At 59.5% G+C, this 11637-nt stretch overlaps 1 protein-coding gene across 2 annotated transcripts; it reads right to left on the bottom strand.

The window, feature by feature from the left end:
• Positions 1 to 947: 947 nt before the first annotated feature.
• CDC25A (cell division cycle 25A) lies at positions 948 to 11498 on the bottom strand. Of its 2 annotated transcripts, XM_088528942.1 has the most exons (17): positions 11347 to 11498; positions 8921 to 8929; positions 8721 to 8797; positions 7130 to 7184; positions 6574 to 6609; positions 6406 to 6442; positions 5960 to 6061; positions 5671 to 5787; positions 5251 to 5385; positions 4494 to 4568; positions 3938 to 4090; positions 3546 to 3635; positions 3158 to 3220; positions 2979 to 3077; positions 2279 to 2409; positions 1977 to 2088; positions 948 to 1088 (listed from the first exon to the last, which is right to left on the bottom strand). In XM_088528942.1, exons 1-17 carry the CDS (start codon positions 11496 to 11498, stop codon positions 948 to 950), a joined length of 1584 nt encoding a protein of 527 aa, XP_088385068.1. The 2 variants fall into 2 exon arrangements, with proteins under 2 accessions (XP_088385068.1, XP_088385067.1); XM_088528941.1 differs by lacking the exon at positions 8921 to 8929.
• Between the last annotated feature and the right edge of the window lie 139 nt (positions 11499 to 11637).

The raw sequence follows: 11637 nt of genomic DNA, 5'->3' as shown, positions 1-11637 counted from the left end.
AACGGGGGCCCTCCCGTGAGATGGGGGTCGCACTTGCTGTCCCAAAAAGCGTTTCAGCAAGGCCCTCCCATTGCAGCATTTCTTAATCCTGCTGCTCAAAGGGTTTCGCTTCCTGAGAGAGGAGTCAGCAAGTTATTTCTAAAATTAATTTGAGAGTTCAACATTTATCCTTTCACTTCTGAAGACAATTAACCGCAGCCTAAAAACCAAGTTAAAACCACATAACCACCTCCATTCCAGTATTTTTTTGACAGATGCAGCTGCCCGCGCGAGCGGCTCGCGGGGCGCCCTTGGGCCCGCGGCACCCCGGGATTCCTGGAGTCCCCGCAAAGGCCTCGGGGCGGCCGTGCCCGGCTGCGCCCTCCGGTCAGGGCCACGAGGGCCCGCGAGACGTTTGGGGGCAGGAGGACGAGCTACCAAACTACGTTCCTACGAAATAAAACGATCTAGGTCAAACCCGCGAGGAGAACCCGGCGCTGCGGAAGCGCCTCCTGCATCACCGTGCTACCCCCACCCAACCAAAGCTGCTCTGGAGAAAGAGCCAAAACCCCCTGCAGGAGCAAGAGGGGCTGAGCACGGCCTCGACGAGCCCGGGGCAGCGGCGTTAGCTTCATTGGACTGTATTTAAATAAACTACTAAGAGAAATTAAAACGGCCATGCACTAAAATATCCTGCCTGCCGCGCGGGCGGGCAGAGCCCCACGCACGGCCCGTGCTCCCCGGCCCTTCGTGGGTGTCCCAAAGCAGGGAGCCATTTCATGGAGCGGCCTAAGGAAGACGCCGAGAGGAGTCGGCTCCGCGGCAGCGGCCGGGGCGCCCGCGAGGGCCGGTGCCCAGCGAGACATCGGGAGGGAGCAGCCACCTGAGGACCCGAGCGAGGAACAGCCGCCCCTGCCCTCGCGCTCCCCGCGGCTCCGCAGGGCCAGGCCCTGGGTGCTCAGTCCAGCTCAGAGCTTCTTGAGGCGGCTGTACAGCTCCCTTTTGCTCTTCTCGCCGGCCCACGTGCGGCTCTTGGTGCGGAAGCGCTTCAGGTCTTCCTTGAAGTCCTCGTGGTGCATGGGGCGGTAGCTCTGGGGCTCGCAGAAGCTCTGGGGAAAGAGAAGCAGCTTTTTGAATTCAAGGACAAAGCCCAGAGATTCAAGACATCGCTGGAAGCGACGGCGAGGGAAGGGCTCTCCTCCCTGCTCACCACCGCACACCGCGGGTGACCCGAACACCTCTGTCCTGCCCTGAACACCTCTGTCCCGCGCTCACCTTGGAACGGGATAAAGAGGGAACGCAGCCCAGCCCCGGGGCTGGGCAGCCCTCGCTGAGCAGCGGCTGATGCTGCCATCAGCTGTCCCCTGCTGCCACCTTGAGGCCCTCGAACCCTCCACGTCAAACCCGAGAGGGGCCAGAACAAAACCCAGAGGCACCACCAGCGATGTCCAAGGCCCCGAGAGGGCCGGAGTGCTGGGACACCCTTGTGCTCCCCACGGTGGGACAGAACGTGCGAGATGGCAGCTCTTAGTCGTCTTCTCTCACGTTGAGGCCAAAACCCTCAAACCTCAGGTTGAACTTGGCTATTTTAGCCCACTACAGGACTGCAGATTTCCATTTGTCATGGAGCAACCGCTCAAGCATCTCTTCCCCCCAAGCCCTCACAAGCTGGGCAGGCTCCAGGCTCCTCTCTGGGGCCGTTTCGAGCTTTTAGCTGCTCTCAAAGGGCAGAAGCCAGCTGTACATTTTATTCCAGAGACAAGTGAACAAAATCCTTCAGCTTTGGCACCAGGACAGCACTAAGGTATGGAACAGGCTTAAAGTAAAGGCAGTTTCACCATGAAGTTTTAAGCACATGCAGTAGAGGAGAGCACTATGAAAGAAAGCAGGAAAAGACACTCCTGGAACCTGCTCTGTTCAAGGAGAGGCCTGATCTGGGACAGAGATATTTATTGTTTCCCTTTTCTAAGCACAGCACCCAGTACAACGTGACCTACCCGGCACCTTGTGAAGAAGTCCTTGTAACCCCCCTTGAGAACGTAGAGCTCGGGGTAGTGGAGGTTGGGGTACTCGTTACCCAGCCTGTCTCGCTCCCTCACGAACCGGCACCTGTGGCGAGAAAACATTGAAGAGAACAAACCTCAAGGACCTGCAGGCCACGGGGTGCCACGTCCCTGCCACAGGGCACGAGCAAGGCTTCCTGGTGAGGAACTGCACTGTGGGCCTGCTGGCACGTCACCGGTGCCACCCTGACCCCCTGGCACAGCAGCAGGCGCCGGGGGCACGCGGAGTAACTCACATTCGAGGACCCCGCTCGGAGGAGAACTCGCAGTGGAACACTACGATCACGCGCTTGTTCTCCGAGGGCACGATGGGCTTCTTGAGCAGGTAGTCCTCCACGTCCTCCTCCATGTGCAGATTCACAGCACCCTGCAACGGCAGGGTCACCCCTGAGCACGCACGCGAGCGCGGGGCAGACCGGCCCGGCCCCTGCAAGCTCCGACCTGGTCTTACAGCTCCCGAGAGGAGCTCCAGGGCTGCCAGCCCGTGCAGGCACTGCAGGGTGCCTGCCCACCCATTTCCAGTGCCCATTCAAATGGCCAGAGATGGTGGATACTTGGATTCCCCCTTTCCCTCTCAGGGTATCCCAGTGCCAGGCAGCTTGCTCAGTCCAAACCCCAGGGCGAGTCACCCTTTGCCGCACACAGTCAATTCTTCTGCCACTGAACCTGCGGATTAGCTGCTTTAATATTCTAACCTTAACCCTCCTGAGATACCAGGGTGCTGGCAGCAAGGCCCTTGCACCCTCCTCTGCCTCGGGGCTGTCTCCCTGCTTGGCACACGGGTCACTGTGTCCTTCCTTTGGAGGAAACCAACCCGGGCACCCCAGCTGTAACAGCTCCACGTGGCCTCCCAAGAGTCTCACAGCACCAGGTGACCTCAGTTTGCCCTAGAAGCACTTCTGGCAACCGCACATTGCTCTTACAGGGTCAACATACCTTAATGTGGCCTCCCTCATATTCATATGGATATCTACAATCAATTATCACACATTCCTTGATGAAGCTCGCAAACTTCCCAGTGAGCACAGACACAATCTGCAAAAAAGAGACTTCAATCATTTTGAGGCAGTTCTTTTTTTTGCAAAGGAAGCGTCTTACCACCCCGGAACACGTACCATCTCCGAGTCGATGTATTTTAAGTCTTGATGTTTCCCATCGACAGTGTGGAATAAGTAACCCTAGAAAACAGACAGCATCTAACTGAGAACATCCCAAGCGTGAACCACATCTGATACTACAGCATCCAGCAATTACTCAGTCAGAGACACTTTGTTGACACACACCACACACCCATACTCTTACTCAGGGGCACAGTTTTTCTTCAGATCCTAAAGACAGTTATTCCTAGCTCTTTTTGAATGACTAAAAGCTGCTTTTATAGATTAGACGCCCAATAATTCTTCCTCAACTGACACTATTTACTAGTTACTTGTGATGAAAAGTGCTTTACTTGGGTTGGTTTGAGACATTTCCACACAAAGACACCAAAGTCACCTGAATTACCTTGGAGAAGTCACCAATAAGGTCTCTCTGGTCACTGTCCAAAATGCTCTCGATCTCCGCCGAGGATTGCCTCCTTACTATTTTGGAGCTCTAGAGAAACACGGGTTAGATAATACCACGTACTGACAGTCTGGACACCCTTTTCCCATAGGATAAAGGAAGACGGTGCTTACTCCAAGTCTTGGACTGCAACTCCCCAAGCTCCCTTTAGGATCAGGCCAAAGCCCCGGGTGCAGATGCACACAACTACTGCAGCAAACCCCCGAGCTCCTGCACTACAGTGACAGTGACAGGGCTTCCCCGGGGCCGGCTGTTTAAGGGGAGTTCTCATTAACCTGGATAAACCCGACCCTTAGAGCGGATCGGGCCCTATCGCCTCCGTGTCAACCCACCGTTGACTCTTCCGCGAGCGTTCCTGGCAGGCTCCTCCGCTTCTTGCTCTTCCCTGGGGAACTCTCCTCCTGGGATCTCTCCATTCTTTTCTGGGGGGTTCTGCCCACCCCACTGAGCAGAGATGAAGAACCAAACAGCCGGCATCGCTTGCCCTAGGAAGAGGGAGACAAATGACAGTTCAGCAAAGATCAAAACTGGCTGAACTCCCTGGCTGTAGGTGCTGGAGGTGAGTCAACACAACGGGTCCAACATGCGCCAGGGACCAGCTGAGAGAAGGTAAGATCTTCCTTGCTCTGATGAAGCCTTTTCTTCTTGCAAGGAGGAAGTTTACAGCCCATCTACGCACACAAGGAGCATTGTTCTGCACTGACAGACTTCCAGGCAGCGGGGCTTTGGAGACAAGAGGATCCTGTGGCGTTTTATTCCCCACCTCATTATGCCGCTGTTCCTGGGGATAGGGCACCAGGGACAGCGCGGCCGCTTGTCTCGGGGGTGACGACAGCTGCCACAACAAAGCGCCTGTAGCCGGCTGTTGTGCTGCGCCGCAACACTCACCCGATTGTCCGTTCTCCGCATGACCAGCGGCGCGGTCCAGAGGCTCGCCACGCCGGACGGCATCTCCTCGTCGTTCTGCGGGAGGGAGGGAGGGACTCGCTCCGATTCCCTGCGGAGCCCCGGGGCTGCTGCCCGGCTCGCTCACCCGCTCCAGCCCAGCTCGGCTGCCGGAGCAGTCTCAGGAATTGCTTTCCCCCCTCCTCTTACCCATGGCACAGGCAGGGACACCATTTAAAAGAAATCAGGTGAAACCTCAGTGAAGCCATGGAAAAAATACATCAACTCCTCAATTAATAAGGATGCCATTTGCACCTTAAGCATCTCCAATGCAGATAGACACATTTTCTACTTTAAGCATCCTGAAAACAAGTACTCTTACGCCCGGCTCTCTTCCAAGCAGGCTTCTAAAGCTAACTACCCCTGCTCGGATAGTACCTCCTGCCCCTGGAGTTCCCTCTGGTAAATGCAGTTCAGCTACCAAAACGGGGGAGCAGCAAGGGCTTCCTTAGACTAACCGCTGCCCTCATCCCAACGGATCCCATCTCCTGCACTGCTTCCTAGCACAGACACACTGCAATGTGCAGGTTGAAAGAGAGAAGACCTCATCTTGCAGGGCACCCTGGCACCTTTTTTGCCGTTTTTCCACTTATCACCTTGATTTCTACTAAAACAGACCCGTACCGCAGACACTGCCAGCAGAGCAGTAACGCTACCCAGAGCTGCTTTTAAATATCTTACATCTCCCCTTCGTACGCACCTGCAAGTCTTGATCATCTAAGAGCTCCAGGAAGCCGTCGTCATCTTCGCTCTCGGAGGAGGTCAGGGAAGGCTGCTGCAGGAAAGCTGCCCTGTGGTTTTCCCCATCACCCGGGGGTACTTTTCCACTGGGAAGCTGAGAGAAGACACTTAGTTTTAACAAGATTCCTTTTCTTTCCTGTGGGATTCTGTAACTACACGGATGGTGTCACGGCTCTCACTGCACTCCAGAGAACATGACAGCTCTTCTACTGCTTCAAATACACCAACTTGAACACCCCAAACTGGGTTCCAATACCTTTTTTGGCCATTACAGGAGAGGAGTTTTAACCAAGGAACCACCACGCAAGTTTTTCTTTCAGACACCAGGTACACAGAAAATGAGGCAGGAACTGGCAGCCAAGAACACCGTGGTACTCACTGCGTGGGCTGGGGACGTGCTTGGCCTTTGGCCGAGGACATCTTTTCCATCGCGGGAATGGACGTGCACGGAGCTGCGAGGACCTGGCCTGGCTGGCTTCTTAAACTCGAATGATTCCTGAACCAAGGAGGGGCAAAGCCATTATTTTACCACAGAATTTTACATTTTACCTGGACACATCTCAGCTGCAGCCCAGGAGGTAGCAAGGGAAAAGCTTTCCCAGCGCCCCTGCTGCCGGAGAGCAGCAGCCCCTTGAGCCGCAGCCGCGCAGGAGAAGAGCACCACGTACGTTCTCCTTGTTTTCCTCTTGATCCGACAGCTGAAAAGCTTCGCAATCCAGCGAATCCGAGTGGTTTCTCTTCAGGGCGGGGCTGCAGCCCAGGAGCCTCTGCTGCAAAGCAAAGCCAGGTCAGAGTCACAGAGAGCAGGGGTGGATAACGAAGCCTGGCTGCAGAATGGTGCAAACACACACACGTCTCTAAGGCTGGTAGCTTTAGAGCTGGTGCAGGTGCCACAACACAGTTCTAGCCACGGCAGTGACAAAGCTACGGCAGTGACGTTTCACGCCAGCACCAGCCAGGTTTTCAAGTTTACAAACTGAGATTTTGAGCACTTAAGCAACACGGCAGCTGCTCGAGGCTAGAAAATCAGCAAGTCCTGGGATGCGGCCAATTAAACAACACTTGACACTGAATCCGTTCAGGTTTACCCGAGATGAACACCGTCCTCGCTTACCGGCAGCGAATGGATTCTTCGGAGAGGCAGGCGGAAGCTACGAGGAAAGAGAACCAAGAGTTAGCTCAACAAGGCCAGTCAGACGAGGGAAAAGCCATCTTATTCAGAAAAAGCTCTAAAAGCTGGAGATCTAAGATCAGCTGGAGACGTTAGAGCGGAGATACTTACTTCAGTCTGCTAGACTCCAGAATTGCTTTCTCAAACCTGAAAATAAGCAAGACAGTCAGCAGTGAACCTCAAGGGCAAGGGCACTAGATCAACCCTGTAGGAAGTCATGAAGCATTATGCTGAAGGAAGCTATTTTTGTGAGGACTAGCTGCTCCCCTTCTCCCCCTCTGCTCCCCAGATTCTTTTCAGCACTGTTTGGACAAGAAGCCAGCTTCAAAGCTCAGTAAATCAGGGACCAAGGGCACCATCCCTCATCCCTAGGGGGAAAAGTTTAGAAAAAAATCCAGCGGAGAGCAGCAAATTCAAACCAAGGGCAATTGCTTGCTCCCCATTAAGGGGTGTACAGACAAAGCTATAGTTTAAAGGTGAAAATGCACCCCACACACAAGCTGGGGCAGCCCCAGACTCCCGGGAAGGTGCCAGTTGGGCTGGTACGACCCGACCCAAGGCCTGGGAGGGCTCTGGGCCGCTGCCAGGAGCTCCAGGGAACGCGTTCAAGGGCAGAGCCCACGGCTCCCTTGGTTAATGGCACAGCCTCCTGCAAGCGGCTACGTACGTTTCCTCCACGACGTCGTCGGGAGCCGCAGCGCCGGGCGAATCCAAGGCGCAGCCTGCGGGAGAGAAGGGGGTTGGCTCCGGAGCGCTGCGTCGGCGCCGGGAAGCGCGCGCCCCGCCGGGATCCCCTGGGAAAGACGCGGCAGCGCGGGCAGGAGCCGGGTGAGCTGCGGGTGTTAACGCCGCGGGAAGCGGTTAGGGAAAGCGTCCTGCCCACCCGGGTCAGGAAATCACCGCTTCATATGGAATATTCACGGCTCAGGGCACAAGTGGGCCCTTTGGGGCGTTTATAATGCAGGTTTTAGTTACATTTCTTCACAGGCAGAAGTTTGGGGCTCACCCCCTCCAGAAGCAGGCAGAAATCCCCTCCTAAGGCCCGTTGGTGCCCTAGGACTAATGGGCAGCACCCCACAACCCTGCAGCCGAGGGGCAGCTCTCCAGGGGAGCCGGCACGGAGCCTCCTCCGGCACCGGCTCCCGAGGGCTCGGATCAGAGCAGCGCTCGGGCCCCAGCACCTTCCCAGGGCGCGCTCCGAGCGTGGCAACGCCTGGGGCCTGAGGAAGCACGGGGAATTACCTGGGGAACTTGCCAGCTAGCGACCTCAGCACAGCAGAAACCCTAACAGGGAGTATTTTGCAAAAATAGCGACTGAAAAGTGAAGCTAGAAGGGCTGTTGTCAATACGAGCAAGGCTAGGGGCTTAGGACCTGCTTTGGAGACAGAAGTTTCCACAAGGGTGCAGAGATGCACTTGTTTTTGTCCTGTCAGCCTGTGGTTTGCCAGCTCTGCTGCGTTTTGCAGCTTCATAAGGTCCCTTTGAAGGCCAAACCCCATGTGCAGTCAGGCTGCTGTGTTAACCCAGCCTGATTTCTAGCACCAGGGTGAACCAAGAAAGTGTCAGAAGCTCCCCTGAACCTAGAAGCCGTCACACGTCATTGAACCCACGCCACATCTCCCCTGAAGAGGTGGTTCTGGTAACCAGCTAAAACGCAGCTCCCCAGAGGGCAAGGTAAACACGCAGCCAGTGGAAACAAAACAGAAGCCACGAGCAAAACCCAGGCCGCAAGATAAGGCTTGTTCAGCAGCCTCTGAGCATGCGGAACAGCCTAGTTTGGGTTTGAAGAGGGAAACCACACGAGGACAACGTGCTCTAGAAGCCACCGGCCTCCAAAGGCAGGATTTCAGCTCCGCTCCGTGGCAGTGAGCATGGATGTGACGGAGCCTACCCGGGAATGACAAATAGTGCCGCAGTTGTCCAGGAGCCCCACGCACAACCAGACACGACGGACCCCAGGGGGGCTCAGAGTGGCTAGCAAAGCCCGTCCTGGGGCAGCTTTAGTCACCCCGGGCTGTCTGTGCTGCGAGGTCGAGACGCTCACGACAAGCGGAACGGCAGAGCCGCGCTGACGAGCGGGGCACGTCGCACGCCGCCTCCACGGCGAGCGCGCCGGGACCGCTCGAGCCCCGGGCAGGGGCTCTCTGCACGCGGGAGCCCCGCGGCCCTCCCTGGAACGGGACGCCGGTTTCCCCCCCGGCACGGCAGCTGCTCCGGGAAAGGCCGGGGAAGCGGCCGCGGCGCCGCGCGCTCCGTACCCGAGTCGGTGGATTCCGAGGACACCGTTCGCTGCAGGCCGCTGCTGCCCGCGGCGCGCTCCGGAGCCTCGTGCTGCCTGCGGAAAAACAGCCACAAAACCCGTTAGCGTTGGGCAAGGCCAGCGCGGCGGCGCAAACACGATTCCGGTTCCAGCTCGGCATCCTGCAGCCGGAGCGGCCGGCCAGCAGCCCCACGCCACCTCGCTGACCTGCAGGGCACATGAACGCCTGCGGGATCTTCGGGCTGGTTTTTAATTTGGATTTAATTTGGATTTGCATTGGTAATGCCAGAAATTAGCCCTCTAAAAGGGACTGAGACAGAGCGACACAGCTAGAACCCGCCAGGTAAGACAAGGATTTTCCTGGGAGCCTTCCTGCTGCCCTAGCACCAGGGAAAAGCTTTTCTGCTGCATTTACAGCTCAGCAGCAGCCGATCCGGCCCCGCGGGATCCCGGGGCGATCCCGGCCCCGCACACGGCCCGGATGGAGGGGACGAGGCAGCCGGAGCCCCGAAGGGCCCAAGGCGGGCGAGCACAAGCCCCGCTCCCCGGCCGCTTCCGTGCACGGAACAGCTGCAAATCCTGGCCCAGCTCCGTTACATCTGCTATGGGGAAGAGCCCTGCTCCGGCACCAGGGAGGCTGGCCGGGAACACGTGAAGGATGAAATAATAAACAGGCAGGAGCCTGGTCCGAATTGTTTGCAGGAATTCCAGGAATCCGAAGGCGGGAAGGACCAGGAGGGAAGCGAGCGATGGCAGGGATGAGAGTGCCGTAAAAGCGGTGGGTAAAGGACAGAGCCGGGAGGGCTGTCAGGAGCGGAGAGCAGGCCAGGGGACTGCAGGAATCACGACGGGAAGGCTGGGAGCAACGTGGGGAAGAGCAGGAACGGGGAGGGTCAGAGCCGGGACGGAGCCGCACGCGGGGCGGGAGCGGGGCCGGAGCAGCGGGAGCCACGTGCAGAGGGAGCAGGAGGATCCCGGTGGGAAGCGGGGCAGGAAGGAAAGGCCTCCGGGCTTCGGGCCTGGCACACAGGGAAATGCAGGAAGGGATCCCTGAGGCTGCGCTTCCAGAGGGCAGGGAGGCCCGCGGGATCCGGAGGATTCCTCTCCTTCCTCCCAGCCCAACACCTCTTTTCCAAGGCCTCGGTCTTTCACTAGGGACGGGAAGGGGCAGGAGCTACCTGGGGCCTCGCTGCTGGCTGGCAGGAAAGGAAGGAGAAGGAGGAATGGCCACACGGCCATGGATCCATGGATCCTGCAACGAGGAGGGAGAAAGGGGCCCTCGAGGCCTCCCTATATGGGGGGGGGGAGGGGGGGCAAAAGGGGCCCTCGAGGCCTCCCTATATGGGGGGGGGGGGGGGGGCAAAAGGGGCCCTCGAGGCCTCCCTATATGGGGGGGGGGGGCAAAAGGGGGGCCTCGAGGCCTCCCTATATGGGGGGGGGGGGGCAAAAGGGGCCCTCGAGGCCTCCCTATATGGGGGGGGGGGGCAAAAGGGGCCCTCGAGGCCTCCCTATATGGGGGGGGGGGGCAAAAGGGGGGCCTCGAGGCCTCCCTATATGGGGGGGGGGGGCAAAAGGGGGCCTCGAGGCCTCCCTATATGGGGGGGGGGGGCAAAAGGGGGGCCTCGAGGCCTCCCTATATGGGGGGGGGGGGCAAAAGGGGCCCCTCGAGGCCTCCCTATATGGGGGGGGGGGGGGCAAAAGGGGCCCTCGAGGCCTCCCTATATGGGGGGGGGGGGGGGGCAAAAGGGGCCCTCGAGGCCTCCCTATATGGGGGGGGGGGGCAAAAGGGGCCCTCGAGGCCTCCCTATATGGGGGGGGGGGGGCAAAAGGGGCCCTCGAGGCCTCCCTATATGGGGGGGGGGGGGGGCAAAAGGGGCCCTCGAGGCCTCCCTATATGGGGGGGGGGGGGGCAAAAGGGGCCCTCGAGGCCTCCCTATATGGGGGGGGGGGGGGCAAAAGGGGCCCTCGAGGCCTCCCTATATGGGGGGGGGGGGGGGGCAAAAGGGGCCCTCGAGGCCTCCCTATATGGGGGGGGGGGGGGGGCAAAAGGGGCCCTCGAGGCCTCCCTATATGGGGGGGTCAAAAGGGGGCCTCGAGGCCTCCCTATATGGGGGGGGGTCAAAAGGGGGCCTCGAGGCCTCCCTATATGGGGGGGGGGCAAAAGGGGGCCTCGAGGCCTCCCTATATGGGGGGGGGGCAAAAGGGGGCCTCGAGGCCTCCCTATATGGGGGGGGGGCAAAAGGGGGCCTCGAGGCCTCCCTATATGGGGGGCGGGGGGGGGCAAAAGGGGGGCCTCGAGGCCTCCCTATATGGGGGCGGGGGGGGGGCAAAAGGGGGCCTCGAGGCCTCCCTATATGGGGGGCGGGGGGGGCAAAAGGGGGCCTCGAGGCCTCCCTATATGGGGGGCGGGGGGGGGCAAAAGGGGGCCTCGAGGCCTCCCTATATGGGGGGCGGGGGGGGGGCAAAAGGGGGCCTCGAGGCCTCCCTATATGGGGGGCGGGGGGGGCAAAAGGGGCCCCCGAGGCCTCCCTATATGGGGGGCGGGGGGGGCAAAAGGGGCCCCCGAGGCCTCCCTATATGGGGGTCAGAAAGGGGTCCTCCCTACTTGGGGTCCCCGCACTGACCCGCGTCCCAGCTGCTCCATGGTGAGGCGCAGGTCGGAGACCGGTGAGAGCTCGGCGGGGAAGAGGGACTTGGCCACGGCGGCGGCGCCGGCGGGCGGGGAGAGCAGCTGCAGGCGGCGGCGGCGGCGCGAGGCCCCGGGCGCGGCGTCCATGGCGGCGGGCGGCGCCGCAGCCTCCGTCCTGTCAGCACCGCGCGCGCTTTGGCCCCCGCCGCCACCCGTCGTGCGCGCGCGCGCCCCGCGCCCCCCTGCTCCGAAGCTGGCGCCAAACCGCCCTCCGACCAATCAGAAG

This window comes from Tinamus guttatus, unplaced genomic scaffold (genome assembly GCF_059628265.1).
Source record: "Tinamus guttatus ecotype Peru unplaced genomic scaffold, ASM5962826v1 Tinamus_guttatus_pri_ptg000317l, whole genome shotgun sequence".
NCBI classification, from domain to species: domain Eukaryota; kingdom Metazoa; phylum Chordata; class Aves; order Tinamiformes; family Tinamidae; genus Tinamus; species Tinamus guttatus.
This window is presented reverse-complemented; position numbering and strand designations above follow the sequence as displayed.

Bases quoted from the DNA above. Each gene is read 5' to 3' on its own strand.
- CDC25A (XM_088528942.1), bottom strand. From the start codon at position 11,498: ATGGACGCCGCGCCCGGGGCCTCGCGCCGCCGCCGCCGCCTGCAGCTG. The intron at 3,221-3,545 runs GTAATTCAGGTG...TCTGTTTTCTAG, and splicing joins TTATTGGTGACTTCTCCAAG to GGTTACTTATTCCACACTGT. The intron at 2,410-2,978 runs GTATGTTGACCC...CTGCCGTTGCAG, and splicing joins ATGAGGGAGGCCACATTAAG to GGTGCTGTGAATCTGCACAT.